This window comes from Lissotriton vulgaris, chromosome 3_1, assembly GCF_964263255.1.
Source record: "Lissotriton vulgaris chromosome 3_1, aLisVul1.2, whole genome shotgun sequence".
Taxonomy (NCBI): domain Eukaryota; kingdom Metazoa; phylum Chordata; class Amphibia; order Caudata; family Salamandridae; genus Lissotriton; species Lissotriton vulgaris.
In genome coordinates, this window is record NC_141689.1 from 148,644,435 (window position 1) to 148,663,440 (window position 19,006).

The 19,006-nt window shown below is 44.3% G+C and overlaps 1 protein-coding gene across 1 annotated transcript in view; it reads right to left on the bottom strand.

The window, feature by feature from the left end:
• Positions 1 to 19,006, bottom strand: part of LOC147726124 (receptor-type tyrosine-protein phosphatase mu-like) — a 1,369,719-nt gene that overhangs the window by 587,112 nt on the left and 763,601 nt on the right. Inside the window, exon 12 of the mRNA XM_086960227.1 lies at positions 8,207 to 8,506. Within this exon, the coding sequence (XP_086816353.1) occupies positions 8,207 to 8,506 (300 nt within the window). The remainder of the gene's footprint in view (positions 1 to 8,206; positions 8,507 to 19,006) is intronic.

Here is a 19,006-nt window from a genome sequence, read left to right on the forward strand (position 1 = left end):
GATAGTCTTTAGTCCTATCGAGATAGAAACTGACTGCTCTCTTAGGGTCCAAGCGATGAAGCCTCTCCTCCTCCTTGGAAGGGTGAGGGGGAGGATAGAAGGTAGGAAGGGTAATGGATTGTCCTAGATGGAAAGGAGTTACCACCTTAGGGAGAAAAGCAGCCCTGGTCCTGAGTACCATTCTTTCAGCGTACATAGTCAAGAATGGGGGCTTGGAACTAAGAGCTTGAAGCTCACTTACCCTCCTTGCCGAGGTAATTGCAACCAAGAAGACCGTTTTAAAAGATAAAAGCCTCATGGGACACTTGTGCAAGGGTTCGAAGGGAGAACCCATCAAATAGGTTGAAACAAGATTCAAATCCCAATGAGGAACAATAAAAGGAGTAGGAGGGAACTCATTAGTAAGACCCTTCAAAAATCTCAAAACCACAGGAGACTTAAAAAGAGAGGGCTGATCCTGCAAACAGAGAAATGCCGATAAAGCAGAAAGATAACCCTTGACTGTGGCAACAGCAAAACCTTGCTGTGCCAGAGAAAGAGCAAACTGTAAAATGTGAGACAATTGAGCCTTTAAAGGGTCAACAGTCCTCTCCCCACACCAACAGACAAATTTAGACCACCTATAAGAATAGATGGACTTAGTGAAGTCACGCCTGGCAGAAAGAATGACATCCACCATATCGTGAGGGAGAGAAAATGAATTCAAGTTGCCCCGTTCAATCTCCAGGCATAAAGGTGTAATGTCTGGAGGTGGGAGTGTAGAACCTGCCCCTCCATCTGAGAGAGGAGGTCTGCCCTGAAAGGGAGATGGAGCAGCAGGTGAGAGGAGAGGTGGAGAAGATCCGTGTACCACACCCTTCTTGGCCAATCCGGGGCGATCAATATGACGTGGGCCCGGTCTTGGCGAATCTTCCTCAGAACCCGAGGAATCAATGGTATGGGAGGAAACGCGTAAAGGAGTTGTGAGCCCCAACTCAACTGGAACGCGTCCCCCAAGGCTCCTTGCATCGGAAACTGGAGACTGCAGAATGGCGGGCAGTGAACATTCTCGTGAGTAGCGAACAGATCCACCCGAGGAGTTCCCCACATCCGAAAGATGTAGCGAACTACAACTGGATGGAGCCTCCACTCGTGATCAGCCGCGAACCGCTGACTGAGTCTGTCTGCACGTACGTTCAGAACTCCGGCCAGGTGATTTGCCATCGGACAAATCTGATGGTTCTGAACCCAGGACCAGAGTCACAGAGCCTCTCTGCAGAGTCACTACGACCCCACTCCTCCCTGTTTGTTGATATACGACATTGCGGTCGTATTGTCCGTCAGGACCTGAACTGACTGACCGCGAAGGGAAGGGAGGAAGGCCTTGAGCGCCAGACGTATTGCCCGCAATTCTAGAAGGTTGATGTGAAGCATCCTTTCCTCTGGAGACCAAAGACCCTTGACCTCCAGATCCCCCAGATGTGCACCCCACCCTAGAGTGGATGCATCCGTTATCACCGTGGCCACCGGAGGAGGTAGTTGAAAAGGCTTCCCTTGAGACAGATTGCCTTCCATACTCCACCAAGACAGATCCACTGCAGTTTCTCTGGAGATCCTTGACTGACTCCCTGAGATCTCTGTTGCGCTGATACCACTGCCTGCGGAGGCACCACTGGAGTGCCCTCATGTGCCAGCATGCATGGTTTACCAATAGAATGCAAGAAGTCATCAGACCGAGCAAGCAAAGAACCTTCAGGACTGGAACGACCGCTCCATTGCAAAACAAGGTAATCATTTCCTGTATGTCGCGAATCCTTTGAGGAGGAGGGAATGAACGACGCACAGTTGTGTCCAGTACCGCACCTATGAACTGGTTGCGCTGGGAGGGCCCCAGGTGAGATTTGGGTACATTTATTGAAAAACCCAACCTGTGTAACAACTGAGTTGTCTCCTGCAGATGACGGAGCACTGTCTCTGGAGATTCCGCTTTGATCAGCCAATCGTCCAGGTACGGGAATACTGGAATCCCCGACCTTTAGAGATGTGCAGCCACCACAGCCATCACCTTGGTGAAAACTCGAGGCACAGTAGTAAGCCCAAACGGAAGGACCGCAAACTGGTAGTGTTGCGATCCCACCGTAAAACGGAGATACTTTCTGTGCGACTTCAGAATGGGGATGTGAAAATACGCATCCTGTAAGTCGATCGACACCATCCAGTCTTCTTCCATCAGCGCTTGAAGAAGCTGTGCAAGTGTGAGCATTTTGAACTTCTCCTGTTTGCGATAGAGGTTCAAAATCCTGAGGTCCAGGATTGGACATAACCTGCCATCCTTCTTGGGGATCAGGAAATACAGGGAGTAGCACCCCTGACCCCTTTCCTGCTCTGGAACCACCTCTATTGCACCTTTTCTGAACGGTGCCAGGACTTCTTCCTGCAGGAGAAGCAGGTGGTCCTTCGTAACAATAACCTTGGCAAGGAGGGTAATTGGGAGGGAACTCCTGAAAAGGAAGTGCATACCCATTTTCTACGAGATTGAGAACCCAAAGATCTGATGTAACCGATTCCCAATCCCGTAGAAAATGAGTAAGCTGACCCCCTACTGGACCCGCATGATCTGGAATGGCAGATCTAGGGCTGCTTTGCTGCTGCGGGTGGGGGATGATTGTTAGAGGAGGAAGTAGAGGAGGAGGAGGCTTAGCGTCCACGAGCACGACTCTTTTGTCTACCTCTGTAAGACTTATAAAATGGGTTCTGCTGCTGCTGCTGCTGGCCTTGTTTATAGGGACGAAAAGTGGATCTACCAAATCCCCTAAACTTCCTGGTGGTAGAGCCTCTAGCCTGCAGGCCCAAAGATCTTGCCGTCGCCCGGCTATCTTTGAACCTCTCCAACGCTACTTCCGCTTTTTTTCCAAAGAGGCCAGTTCCATCAAATGGTAAGTCTATTAGAGTAGACTGTACATCTGCTGAAAATTCAGAAGACTTAAGCCATGCGGCTCTTCTCGTGGCAACAGTAGAGCCCATTATCCTGGCCACAGAGTCCGTCGTGTCCATGCCACTCTAAATAACCTGGCGGGCCACTGCCTGAGTATCAGAGACTACTTCATTGAAGTTCTTTCGATCTTCCTCTGGAAGCTTAGTTGACAACTGTTTCACAGAGTCCATCAATGCATGAATATATCTCCCCAGCAGGCAAGTAGCATTGGTAGATTTAAGAGCCATGCTACCCGAGGAGAAAATCTTTTTTGCAGACTGGTCCAATTTTTTAGAGTCTTTGTCTGCTGGCACCTGTGGAAAAGAACCTGCAGACCTGCTGGAACAAGTGGCCTGCACAGACTTTCCGGTGAAGGATGCGAAGACAGAAACTCAGGGTCACCAGGTGCATCCCTATAACGTCTTGCCACCGACCTGGATACCGCAGGAGAAGTCAATGGTCTCTTCCATACCTCCATTATTGGCTCAGTCAAAGCCTCAGTGAATGGGAGTGTAGGCTCTATAATAGAGAAAGGCGAATGCAAAACCTCCGTGAGGATGTTAGGCCTGAACTCAACGGTAGGTAAAGTCAGATTAAGCAGCTCGGCAGCCTTCTTAATGACGACATGGTAGGGTGCCACGTCCTTAGATGGTGCATCAGAAACTGATGGCAAACCCCACTCAGGAGAGAGTTACAGGCCACTAGCACTATGTAGGTCCTCAAAACAGTCCCCTTGATCCAGAAGCTCTCCTTCCTCTACTTCAGGATCTTCGTACTCCTTTTCCTCCATGAGGAGTTGAGCTCTGCGCCTCGACCACTCCAGACGAATCGAAGTCATCGGATCCGGTGACGACTCCGACGGAGCAGGAGCCGGCATCGAATGATGAGCCGGGACAGCTGGAGGACGAGAATCTCGAACCGGAGTCGTACCTCGATCTAGTTCTCGAGGTCGCTCCGGAGCCGGTGAAGCAGTGTGCGGAGTCGATGACCTCGGCGGCGCCGTACCGAGCCAAGGTGTATAAGGCATCGGCATAAACGGCATAAAAGGTGCCGGAGCGTAAGCTTGAGGGACACCCAAGTTAAAAGACAACCAGCCGGTGCACCAGTGGGGTACATTGCCCTTGTATAAACGCCAAACATGGCATTTAGGAAATGCGAGGGGTCCTGTCCAGGACCAGGAAAGGGAGGGTACGAACCCATCGGCTGCTCCGAAGGAGGCTGCTCCGGCATCGGTTCTTCCTGGCCCTCTTGGTCCTCTGGGTTTACCACCGGAGTTGGTGCCCGAGGAATCTCCTCGTCTTCCTCATGCGCCGAAGAATGACGCGAATCCAGATTCGGTTCTTGCTCTAGATCCGGGGAAACCTCACGAGATCGCTCAGGTGAAGGTGACACGAAGTCCTTGTGATGTTTACGAGAAGACTTCCTCTTCGAATCCGAAGACTCTTTGCCAGAGTGATGTCTTGAGCTATGATTCCGCCTCTTGTGCTTCTTCTTCGAGGAGCCCGAAGCCTGACTCGAAGCCGACTTCGATCTGGACCTCGACCTCACTCTGGACCTCGACCTCGAAGCCGATCTCGACCTCGACTTCGATCGCGATTTCTGCTTTGACCTCGAACGTCTAGATGTTGACCTCGAAGACCTTCCAGCTTCTTTTCCTTTCACCTTGGCCAGCAGAAGTTTCGCCTCACGTTCTCGTAGAGCCTTTGGGTTCATCTTGAAGCAGGATCGGCAGCTCTTGACATCATGGTCCGATCCAAGACACCACAAACAATCGTCGTGCGGATCGGTAATCGACATCGCACTGTTTGAACCCCGTCTTCCTTGACGACATCCTTGACGAAGAACAGACACTCGACAGAGAAACAGTAACACAAAATAGCAAAAGTTACTATCTGAATCACGGAAGATCCCAGAAAACGTTAGCGTCGACGACGCGGAAAAAAGGGAACTGATGTCATCACCCCGACGTAGGCCTAATAAGGAGTCGGTGACGTCAGACGGAGTTGCGCGCGATGCCAGGCTCCTATGACGTCATCCACGCCGGCGTGCTACAAAGAATTTTCCGAACGTTGCTGACGCAGGGGGATATTCACAATGTGAGGAATCCACAAGGCAGATGTATCTATCAGAATACTAGGTTTAGCGACGTTAAAAGTGGTGTGCAGTTCAGGAACAATGGGTCCCTTCCTTGGGATGGATACACCCCCTAGCATGCCACCCTTAAGTGGGAGGGGGCATGAGACTCTTCCTGATTGTTTTGACTCCCTCATCTTCAAGATGGAGGCGACTGAGATGTGGGCTTCACCTCGCCTCCCACACCTGAGGGTTGGGGTTGTCAAATGTTGGCACACTCCTCCTAGCTTGGTTTTCCTGCCAATTCTCCCGCCACAATTTGGGGGCTGAACCGGTGGGAGCCAGTTGCTGGGGGCAGCAAAAGGAAGGGACAGCTTAGAAATGCACCAGCCCATCTGAGGGAGGAGGCATAGCACTTCTGCCCAGGATGGGCTTTGTTTCTGGACCCAGGGAGCAGAAGCTCTCTACCCAGGGTCCAGAAACCTGACTGGTGGTGGCAACTGACAGGCAGCCATTCAGGAACCACATCAGGACTGGACGTTTTTCACAGGGAATCTCTAAGTTGTCCTCTGAGTGCATTTTACATTAAATCCCACAATGGCCTCAGTGTGGGTTTAATCTGCTGAGAAGTTTACTACCAAACATCCCAGGCTTTAGTAAAGCCATTATGGAGCTGTGGAGTTCATAATGACGAACTCTCAGACCATGTACTCTTTACAGCTTTATTATACTTACAATGTCGAAGAATGGAATTAGAGATAGGCCTCACAGTAGTGAAAAACGACTTTGAAATTTGGAGAGCACAGACATTCAACCATTGAACCCTCTGATGGTCTTGCTCCAGCACCCTGTGGTGCATTGAAGCACACCAAGATTGTGGACAAACCACCCTAATGTGGTGGGGTTACAAACACATCCACAAATCCACAAATTGGCACAAATCCAGATAGTGGACAACATTAACCCACGCTGCTGGGGTTAATGTTGTCCACTATCTGGATTTGTGCCAACATCCACACTCGCACCCGTATCATCGCTATCAGTGGACTTCGTGTCTGCATGTGGGTCTAGAAATGTATCGCACAAGTCCCTCCATACCTGGAGGTCATTATCCAAATATCTGTTATGCCTACTCAACTTCATGTGTACCTCCTCAACTAGTGCCCACTCCTGTACATCCCTGTACCATTGTTTGACTGTGAGTGTGTGCTGATCCATCCCTGTGATGGTAAATCTACGCCTGGCCAATACTTGTGCCAGTTGAAGGAATTTGTAAGCCATCTTATGACCCTTTGGTCTCTTAATATAGCCCAATAAGCAGTGTAGCAGTGTGCTTTCAACTTGTAAATGTGTGGTCCTCTTTATATCTGTCACTACCTGTGGCCAGTAGTCTTGCACAATCCGGCATTGCAATCCCAGGTGCGGGAAGTCCGCCCCACTAGCACTGCTGTACAGGCAACTTTCCAGTTGGGTGTGGGATATGCGATGAAGGCTCTTAGGAGTCAGATAGGTGTTAAATTGAATGATGTCTCGTAAACAGGTCGTGTAGAAAACAAGTTATTGGTTTATCCCTCAGGTTACAGGTTCAAATATAAGTTACAGGATGATAGTAAGATCCATAATATGCCCCACCAGGATCAGCGTCCTTGCTGCTCAGCCCATCCGCTCCAACTGATTTCTCCTCAAGCACAAACACTCCAATGACATCACCATTAGCTGAGCAGCAAGGATGAGAACAAGAATAGGGAGGATGCATTAGCCAACAAGTGGATTATAACAATAGGTCTTGCAGAGAAAGTTGTAGTGTACCAGCTTAAAGCAGGCATTGAAAGATACTGCATGTGTGAATCTGTAAATGTCAGTACACGCACTGTCCTCGAACAGTGAACTCAGGCCGGTATCCCATGTGATGCGTGTATGAAGTGGAGGATCCGCCACATCCGCTCTCATCGCCGAGTATAGAAGTGTGATAAAGAGTCGACCTGCAACGCAGGACAATAAGACGTCGAGCGGTGCAGCGAGATATGTGGGCCAGGTCAATTTGACCACTTCAGTTAGTCTAGCGTGGTGTAATAAGTGCCCAGGCCAAAATGTTAAGTCCTCGCAGGCCTGTTCAAAGTTGATGAAAATGACGCTGGGACTCAGGTCCCACAACAGCGCGCGATCACCATCCCTCCTAGCCTGAAAATACATATTTTCCATCATTTCCCGCATCGGCAAGGGGATAAACCAATATTACAATGTTTCAAGGAGACAACGGAAGCACTGTAGCACTGGTTAGCAGTGTTAAAGTGCACAGAGTCCTGTTACCAGCAAACACAAGGTCAGAAGAAGATAACCCTAAGGCTATCATGTTTGACAGGCACATTCCCAGATTGAATAGGAATGTATCAAAATGGTGTGCCATACCAGCAGAGGTGTAACAGGAAAAAAATCTGTTTATTGCTCCTCATTATTTCCCCTATCTACATGTGCTGCGTTCTGCACCACATGTAGAAAGAGGAAAATGCATTTGAGCATTGTTTTTGTGTTCCTTCATGCACAAAACAATCCTACTTTAACTCAGGCACCCTTGCACCTAGGCACGGGGGTGCCTGCATTGGCAATACGCAGCACTCAGTGCACCAGCCCAGAGAGAGCAGGACGAGTAATACCTCAGTAAATATGGCACATACTTGCTCTTTTTATTTGACGCAGTGCAGCACGTTGTCCTGATGTTTTGCGACAAATGTTAGGAAATCGGGGCTTTAGTTTGGAAGATTTTACATCTCTTAAAGTTCTAAAATCCAAATATTCTGGTGTAATGTAACTTAAAAGTGGAGTGATTCATAAGTGTAAATTCACCTTTCTGAAGTCTAAATGAGGGTGTACACGTGTAAATAATGGCATTAGCATTGTAGCTCTCCATTAGGCAGCGTGCACGGGCACACACAAACACAGATTCGCTCTGTCACTGGATAGACAGACAGACAGACAGACAGACAGACAGACAGACAGATAGATAGATAGATAGATAGATAGATAGATAGATAGATAGATAGATAGATAGATAGATAGATAGATAGATAGATAGATGGATAGATAAAATCAGAATAGCTCTGGACAGTGACAGGAGTCACATCTCACTATGCCTCACTTGCTGCCACCCACCCAGCGCCCAGTACATTGTCTGTTCCTTACCTGTCTCATTGGTCTTCACCCTCGCGCTGTACAGGATTACTTCTTGTGAGATGCGTCTGTACCTTCCAAGTACAGTCAGGGTGTACTGAGAGGAGGGTTGAAGGGCTGTGCACTCTGAAAACGTTCCTTTATTATAGGACACAGCACATCGCGTACTTTGCTCTCCCTTTGAACAGCCGCCGGAATAATCTTGATGCGCTGTCGCTGAGATGGCCCAAATGTCTTCACAATTAGAGCTGCTGCAAGTCAGCGTCAGAGTGATTTTCTTGGCAGACACCGTCCGCTTCTTTTCTTTGATTTCTAGGAGAGATTCACCGTTAACAGTGAGTTTTTATCTGGCTCTATGTTTCAAAGAATAATCACAAAACTATTTCCCACCCCTCGATCGTACTTTCTTTCAAATTGCATTTACACGCCATTAAAACAGCAATGAACAATAATGGTTGGATTAGTGAGCCCTAAGAATAGCGCATGGGAGCTATTTAGTGTATACAACATGCAGCGACATCACATGGAAGGTTGTCACTTGAAGTAGTTATTAAGGGGCCTATTCATGGAAGCATTTTTGGGTACAACAAGTTGCACTTCAGTATTAGTCCTTACTGTACTCACTAATGCTACTCACAAACTTATGGGGGGAGATCTCTACCTACACATGCTATTCACACACTTATGGGTGAAGATCTCCAATTACACATGCTATTCACAAACTTATGGGGGGAGATCTCCACCTACACATGCTATTTACACACTTATGGGGGGAGATCTCCACCTACACATGCTATTCACACACTTATGGGGGGAGATCTCCACCTACACGCGCCCTATCTCCAATGGGGCCTTGTAACGAAGGATTATTTAATACTATACACAAACCTCTGGGCCAAATCAAAAAAGTAATTGGTTGCGGGAAATAGTACTTTAAAGTAATGTTTTACGCACTCTTACATAGCTTTCTGAATATGCCCCTATCTTTTGCACTTACATAGGAATGGGTCTGCTCAACAGCTAAAGAAGAGATATAAGCTGTACTATGCATAAAACGAATGTACATATATATATATATATATATATATATATATATATATATATATATATGCACACACAATATATCATTCACATCTAAACCAAACATATATGTACACTGATTTCTTGTTTGTGAATGTTTTAAACATTACTACATTTCACCATGTTCCTTGCATTCATAAGGATTTATAAAAACCTAATTGTTTGCATAGAATGAAATAATACACATACGTGATCTGAAAATGAATATAACTGAACCTATGCAATAATGATTAAAAGATACGTTGTCTAAAGATTAATTTTTATTTAAGGAAAATACTGATGACATAAAAAAATATCACATGCTACAGGTGGATTGTGGCCTTGTGTATGTTTTATGTATGTATGCTTTATCAGTATTGCAAATTGGCCTCCTGGCAGCCTGTGCTCTTTACCCAATGCAATCACATTGAAATACCTGCAGACCATTCCTTCTTGTGTATGACATGTACTACTCTTGTTATCCAAAAGATAACCCCATAGCTGAAACATATTGCTGCAGTGCTGGGACATAAACAGCCCCCTCTACCTCATGCTAAGGGTAACGGATATCCACCCTCTAAAACTAGTGAGGGAACTCCATCCACCCGCCTCCACCCACGACTAGCACACTGCCAAATGGCATGCTCAGACCTGCCAACTTAAAGAAATATTTCACCATGTTATTATGTTAACAAAGTTTATAACTCGCACAGCTACTCAAAGGAGTGTCTTGGTCCGAGACCTAGAGCAAAAGACAGAAAGGGATGACAGCAAAAGAGAGGGAAAACATTCAGTTGAAGAGGAGAGTTTTGAGTTTCTTTCTGAATTGGATGGAATCCTGCAGGCTGCATAAGTCAAAAGGGAGAGAGTTCCAGGCCTCCGCAGCCTTGTAAGCCGGAGAACTGCCACCTTTCCTTTTCAAGCGGAATCTGGGAATGTTTGACCTCAGCATATTGGAGGAGTGCAGTTGTCTGATAGGGGCATAGAACTGAAAACGCTTCCTACAGTAAACTGGGCCATAGTCGTAGACAATGATTCAGGGATTTTGAGGCATGTGGCCTGTGCCAAGGAATACCCAAGAGGGAATTCTGTCCCCTCCCTCAGCGCCTTAGAAGATGAGCTGACATCCCACTCTGGGCAGATTTTTCAAGATTGTCTTCCCTGCCACTGTGTGATAATGCTCCTCACAGGGTATGGTAATCTACAGCAATCAGTGCAGGAAAAGAGGGGGATCTAGTTAGGGGGAGGAGTGGTTATTGAGCTGAATCCAGTAAAAGGGCTGGACCCAGTGAAATGTGCAGACTTTGTCACGTTGTAATTTTCTGATCCCATGACACATTCAGCAGCACCCGCGCATTGCTTGCTTTCTGTGTGGAGGTGGTGGTGAGGGTGCTTTCTTATATTCACTTCCAGCTGAGTCCAAAACAAAGGCGTGATTGGAACGACCATCAGAACTCCTTGTTTTCCAGTATCATTACGGCTGGGAGTTATTTGTAACCTACACGTAGATGCCAGTGCCATGGTCCCGGAGACCCAAGAAAGGCTGGGCGTACTCGCTAGTGTTTCAACCACGGCGGATGGTGCTGTGTCAACAGTTTTAGCCACACCGAGGCTTATCATAATTTAGGAGTGATAGGTTGTACAATCCCGGGAGAGATACATATAATTTTGTCTGTTTCACAAACCACGGGACGGGAAAACCTTAATCCAAAGTTTTACAGTGCAGATATTACAAATAATTGCATTTCATTATTAAGGAATATTATGAATTACTGAGTCAGAATTATCACCGGTTCTAAAGTCTAAGAATTAAGGGGCATATTACCAACAACTAGCGATAATTTTTGTCTCTAACTTGTTTAGAGACAAAAATTATCGCCGCACATCGGCGATTTTTATCGCAGATAAACCTTGCTATTAACAAGGTTTATCGCAAATGCGATAAAAAACGGCCGAAATGCATGAATATCGCTGAAAAGTCAGCGATATTCATGCATTATCGAGCAAATGCTCTTAGCCATGTTATCCACCTCCCATTGGATAACATGGCTAAGAACTGCTCAGGGCAGGTGTTAGCTTTTGGAGATATTCGCGCCTAGCCCGAACATCTCCAAAAGTTGGTAATAGGAGATAGCGATGTTAGGGACTGTTTCCAGTCGCTAACATCTTGGCACGCCCACTTTGCATGTCATTAGTGATAAATATCACTGACATGCAAAGCAAGGCCCAAGATGGTCGCTATCTCCTATTAGCTGTCACTAACTGGTGTTAGCGACAGCTTGGTAATAGGGAGATAATTTTATCTCCGCTTTCTTGGCTTTTAAAGCCAAAAAAGCAGAGATAAACCCCCTTGATAATATGCCCCTAAATTACTCTGTTACAGCCATGAAGAAGTCAGGGGTTTTACTCCTCACTGACGAAACACGTGTTGCCTGGCTCGTTAAGCAATACATCATTAAAAGTGAACATCGCTGTTGTGAAAACTCTGCTCGAGTCTGACAGCGGAGAGGAACGAGATGCCGAATCGAGGAGGAAGACGCCGGCTGCAGCCCCTGGCTCCCTGGCTCCCGGCACGGAAAAAGCGGCGCTGAAAAGCGGGAAGAAGTCTGCGCCTGAAATGAAAGGCAAGCAGAACAAGTAGGGCTGAACTTAGAGCCCACCCCGCCTCGAGGTCTCTCCCAGGACGCTAAAAACATCTCGGCCGCTAGCGGAAGGAGCCGCGAGTGGAGCATTGGGAGCGGCCGGTCCGGGGAGCGGCTGGAGCCGACTGAACCTCCCGGATTAGGCAGTAGCAGCAGCAACTGCGAAAACCCCAGGACTCGGCTGCAATTGTGCCTGATATCTCCCCAAATGCTCGCAGAAAAGTGAGCAGTGACTTGGGACCGGTTGGACCAACGCGAGTCCTATGCGAGCTGAGGGCAGAGGCTGACGTGAGAGGTGCCCTGGGGCTTCTCCCCTCCGGACTCAGTGGGACAGGGACACACGGGAGGCAGAGGTCTGGCCTGGATTGACCAGCTGGGACTGTTGTCCGAAAGGGCACCTGGGACATGTAGAACACACTAACTGACCCAGGTACGTGGCTATTCGCCAAAGCTGTTCCAATAGGATAGTAACTTCTGCTCTCTATGAAACTGTTAAAGAACACTGCTAATTAACTGCACGGAGCATATAAACATCCAATTGACCATTTCACTTTTAATAATATAACAATGTTAAGTGGACCACAGCTTTTATCAATCACCTACTAAATAAACTTTCACTGGGAAATAGACCTTATTCTATTTTGGATTTACATGCAGTGGTGATCAAGTGAAGTACAACTACAAACTAACCTCAAACCTGCTTAAAAATTATAGCCACGGGAAAAACAGAGATAGGGGACGCAAACTGAGCGCCAGATTCGGTGTTGCATGAGCGGCGCACTGGTCATCTGGCGCTTTGGAGCTTTACCCCTCCGGTAGGGTAGACTGGAACCCCTAGAAAAAGTTCTTTCATTATAAACAGGACAATTCAAAATTACAACCAAATTAATTCTGAGTGATCTCTTAAACTGTTATGGCATATAAAAAACTAAGGTCAAGAACCATCTTTATGAAAAGGATGGGAACTCGGAGGAGCACTAATAAGACAACAAGAGCAGGAAAGCTTATAGTAACTCCAGGGATCAAAAAGTACTTTGAAAACCTAAAGACAAACGAACAGGGGCAATTAACAAAAGATCAGACAATCAAGGAAAAGAAAGGATGTAAAGAGGAAGAAGAGGAAGGTCTACATCTAACCAACACTCAAATACAAAGTACACCCGAGGCTCCTCAAAAAATTATTCCACTTACCTTGGAGGACTCTATCACTAACCATGACGCCCCAGGTCTAACATTAGAAACACTCAAAACGCAACAATCTCTAGAGTATAACATCACTTGCCCTGATATTAATATCAAAGACCTAATATTTCATAAGAGATCCCAAAAGGAGACGGAAAAAATACAGAATAGCACTCCGCAAAAACCTTCTGACATAGAGGAATACCTGGAGAAATCCCCAGATCTGTCTCTTTTCAAAAATACAGGCTTCTCTAATAATTATACCCCAGTCTCTAAATCTCTGTTTACTCTGCAAAATATACTGGAGTCGGTCCTTATTCACCTAGGGAATATACTGGAAAATTCCGATCAAACCCTTGATACTCAACTAGGAATATTAAAATTTCTAGTGGAAGAAAAAAAGAAGAAAGCGCAAACGAATTCAACAAAAATAGTAGGAGTCTACGAAAAATGTAAAGTGCAAAACTCTGATACTTCAAAAGCTGATTTAGCAGAAACGCCTCACCCTATAAAAAAAGAAATCGCAACCCAAAGCGGAAGAAAACCTCTCTTGAAATCTCAGGAAAACAACCAGATATATTCCCTTAGAACCCTTTTTAAGGAAGAAACCACATCTAAGTTATATCATCAGCCCAAAGCGTACTACCCAATTTTTACAATAACCAAAACAAAAACTAATGCGATTAGCCCTGACGGGAAACATCACTTACAACGCAAGCATTACAACGCACTACCATTACAACGCAACCATTACAACGCAAACCATTACAACGCATTGCGCTGGGGGGCTCTCTAGGATAGGGAATATATTTAATTTACTATCCAACACCTTCCCTACTATCCACGGGGACTGGAGTTGGAATAGTAAATTAAATAATTCACTATCCAGCGCCTAAAAGCACTATGCTCTGTAATGGTATGCGATGTAAAAACCGCGTTGTAACGGCAGGCGTTGTAATAGCCTGCCTTGTAACATCATACATCCGCCCTGACATATCTCAACGCAAACCCACTTCTGAGATCGAGCCACTAACCAACGACATTCAGGGCCAAGAAAGCAACAAAGGCAAAAGAAAACAAAAGAGGACCAAGTTGAAAAGGAGAAAGGCGTTAAGAAGAATAGAGAAAAAGAAAGCACGTAAAATAATAATCCAGAAGGATCCCTTGTTACCAACTGGATCTTCGGATAACGAGGATAGACCAGATCTCCTCCAGACCATGAAAATAAAGGGGCAGAATACATCGGTATTAACGCAAACTGATAATGTTAACCATCGGAGTAAACTAAACCCAAAGGCAAACATCTTTTCTGTAGAAGGTCAAGGATCTTCAAGTTTGGTTCTAAAAGAAAGCCCAATACGATCGGTCTCTATTCAGGAAAAGTATATACAGGCAGAGATAATCAGGTCTAATTCTCTGGAAATTATGGAATTATTTCCGGTAGACGACGTACCACTCAACCGCGGCCGAATTATTACCCTGTTACAAAAGATTCAACCTCTACAATCGCTAGCACTTAACGAAATAAAATTAGTTACGTTCCCGGAGAATTTCAAAACAACGACAGCAATTGTAGAATTTTGGTCCCCAGTAATACCAGGAATTATATTGAAGGAGAGCGAAACACTCCACAAATATGGATATGATCTGACCCCAGTACAGTACAAAGACCACAAAAAACCCAAAATAGAAGAATCTCTTAAAACACAGTGGTCAAAGCAAATCTCCAACGCCAGGACCAATCCCCCAGATTTATCTTTAAAAAATATACTTGTCGCCATAAAGAACGGGGAAAGAAAAGTCTGGAGGAAAAATACCCCAGACAAGGAAACAACAAAGGAGGAATATTCATGGACCTGGATCTCGGAGACCCTGAACTGTAATAATCTACCCAAAGACAAAAAATCCCCTGTTTAGCACAGGCTTGTTGATCGCCTCTTGGAACATAGCGGGTAAAACCAAACAAAAAATGGATGAAATAATAAAAAATTCCCCATCCGTAGTGGCCCTCCAAGAAACATGGTCCACACAAAATTTTGATCAAGAGAAATACTATGTATATGACACCACTGCAGAGTAGGTTGAACGGGGACATGCGAAAGGAGGAATAGCGATTTTACTAAGTGAAGATTTTAAATGGGCCCAAGAAACAATACCAACTAATTCAAATAACCATCAATGCATTAAGGTCAAATTTAGGACAAATCCTCTAGAAACTTTAAAAGATCTTCTAATTTATAATATCTATATTCCCCCTGGAGCAAAAATGGACACACTCGCTATTGAAATCCTAAAAGATATTGAACAAACAATAGAAAGTCAAGGGTATCCATCGTTTTTATTATTGGGTGACCTAAATGGGAAAATCTCCAATGAGTTACCTCAAAAATGGGCAGACTGGCACAAAGAGGAGGCCTTGGGAATCTCCACACCACTTTTTCCGAAAGAAAAAAAGGAGGATAAAAGAGGAAAAATTCTAGTTGCATCCCTCCCTATACTTCATGGAGTAATATTGAATGGCAATGTAGGAGGCGACATTCCTGCTTCAAACACAAGGCAGGGTAATAGTAACGCATCTCTATTGGACTACATGATTTGTAGCTACGATCTATATGGCTCAGTCTTACATCTTAAAATAAATTTTGTTCATGGTAGTGATCATGCTATTCTACTAGCAAAAACAGAGTGGACAACCCTGTCCAAACTCTCTAGCCGAATGATGTATAAACACAGCTCAGTACTAGTGAACCCTAACCAAAGACGTATTCACTGGAATTCAGTTAAATTCAATAAAATAATCAATATAATAGATTCAATGCAATTTCTACAAGTATCTCATTCTGCAAATCCGATAAAAAACTTTGAACTGATTATCAAAAAGTTAAAACAAAAATTGCAGGAAAAACTAAATCAATCAAGAACAACAAAGAATCTAAATAAAAGGTCCAAGTTAGCTACTAACACAAAACTTTTGAATAAACTGATCAGACAGCAGTTTGTAGAAAATTCTCCATCTAAACAGGTTGAAATCAATAAACTAAAAAACCAACGGAGGAGAGAAAAGGAAAAAAACAAGAGAATAGCACAAGATCAAAATTGGATAGATCTGCAGATCGCAGCAAAGCAAAATAACCAACGAGCATACTGGAATATAATTGCCAAAGAAACAGGTACGAAAAAAATCTTACAAGCTATCCCGGTCCCCCCAAAGGAATGGGATCGCTATCTCGACAATTTATACAAATTAAACACCAATTTGGAAATGATTCACAATCTTGCCATCAACGAAGAAACAAATCCTTTAAATAGTGGAGTAACGAGTCCTTTCTCAATTGAGATACACATAAGAAAGGCACACACAACAGGAGCATCAGGCCCAGACCAAATCCCGATTAAGGTCTTCCAGTGCAATCCTAAAGAATGGAGCAAGGTTTTATCTCCCCTTTTTAATTACATTTACACCACTGGAGAAATTCCCAAATCATGGAAGGGGAGTATAGTAATACCTGTACACAAAAAGGGCACAAGATTACATCCCGGTAATTACAGGCAAATAGCCCTCCTGGATGCAACAGGAAAAATATTTACTGCAACGGTTCTAGATCATCTTAAAGATTGGGCCTTCTCATCTGGTCAAATTCCGCTATATCAGGCTGGTTTTAGATCAGAGCATTCAGTCACGGATAACATTGCAGTGTTACAAACCATCTTAGACAAATATGTGACTGCTAAATCTCAGGTTGTATACGCTGCATTTATCGACTTTTCCACTGCATTCGACAGAGTAGATAGAGGAATCCTCTGGAGAAAACTCGGCAATATGGGCATCCCAGACAAATTACTGCATATACTAATATCACTACACACAAAAACTTGGTGTCAGGTTCAAATGGGAAGGGAAAAGGGTCTCACTAGTTCTATCTCGACTCTGAATGGCTTAAGGCAAGGATGTCTCCTTGCTCCCCTACTGTTTTCCCTGTACCTTAGTGATCTACCTCAGCGTTTCCAGGAGATAAGTAATTTTCCACCAAAAATCGCCTCCCACAAAATACACACGATGTTATATGCAGACGATGTAATTATATTAGATCTGACCCCATTTGGCCTGCAAAGAAACCTTCAGGCACTCCACAAATACTCGGAGGAAAACTTTCTAATTCCAAACATTGCGAAAACAAAAATAGTCCTGTTCTCAGGAAGGAAAAGGTGTACTAAATATCACTGGTCCCTAGGAGAAAAAAGGGTCGAAGTCGCAAACGAATATACTTATCTAGGTCGAATTTTTACTAACTCTTTACAGAATAGGCCTCATACTTTGAATTTGATCCGGAAGTCGGATATGCATGTGGGAGCACTGTCTAGGCTGTACGCCGCTTCTGGACAAAGACACTTCTTTTCCATGCTTAAAGTATACAGCGTTAAAATACCACTAGTTCTGTCATACGCTTTGGAATACATACCAGTAAGTCAATGGAACTTTTTAGATCTAAGAGAAGGAAAGATTCTACGCAAACTAACTAGGTTGTCCCAGGCAGTACCAGTACAAGCTCTCCGCCTAGAGTACTCACTAACTAGTGCTTATGCCCGAGGAATCGCCAATGTAATCAGATGGGCATACAATCTCCTACATGCAGAGGAAGGAACGCTTCGAGCCTTGCTTAAAATAGAAACATTCGACCATGAATCATCAAAGTACGTATTCTCAAGAAACATTTTAACGGCTTATAAACTCTCAGAGACTAACACTAACTTGTTAATATCCTGGACACCTGCCCACCTGAAACTCTTTTTAAAGCAATTTTCGCCAAGACTTAGCTTTGACCTTGACTCCCAGCACTGTCTTAAACTGCCCCACTACAAAGATGTTGCAGAATCTTTTGAATTTAAGAAACCTCAACAGTATATTAAATATAATCTTAACCACGGGGCTAGGAGATCAATTATCCTCCTTAGATTACGAATACTCCCTGTAAAAACTGTAACTTCCAGGTGGCACCCAAAAGAAAGCACTATTTGTAATCTGTTTAACGATAGAGAGCAGGACTTAGAGCATCTCTTGTTTACCTGCCCAAACGTAATAGTTGTTAAAGCGCGGAAAAGGTTTCTGGTCCCAGTTTATGTTAAATGTAAAATCAACTCTGTACATGAAATGATTAATCTATGCAAAGCTCCGCCAAATGAATTTGTATGTTATAATCTTTTAAAATTTTTAAAACCACTTTTATCTTTGTATTAGAATGAAAGCTTTTTAACAAAATGGTTCAAAATTGATTATATTGTATTAAATATTTGTGGTCCTCAGTGGAGTACCAAATCAAATAAAATAAAATAAACTAAACTAAAAAAAAAAAAAAAGTGAACATTTCAAAGAGAGGACATCAGTGACTTCATCCTTGATCAACGAAAACTGTGTTGTACTGTTTATTTACTCACATGTGTGTGCATATGACCTGTTGTTGTATAAAGGTACCAGTGTGTTATCACTTCTCAGGAGCTTAAGAGAAACTATGATTTGGAAGCATGTTTTTGGCATTGTTCGATCTCTACATGTGAGAGATATGCAGGCACTGTAAGAATCAGTCCTATCTGTCTCTATGATTAATTACACTAATACCAATTTAAATAGTACTTATTTTTATTTCTGTGATGGAGCTACACATCTCAATTTAGGGTATCAAAGTGCTTTACATCACAAACATTACTACCCAAAGGAACCTTTTTTTTTAGCAACCATGGAATAACTAAAGATTGAGAAAAAAACAATAAGGTTCTAAACTCCCATGCCCTGCAGTTTGGCTGCAACTCCTAAAGCTGATGCTGCTTTAGAAGGATTGCAGTTTAGTAACAAAGGATCTGTGTAACAAAAGCAGTAACCGACTAAGTTATCTACATTAAATACAAATCTATGATCTGCACTGCCACCGTGCTG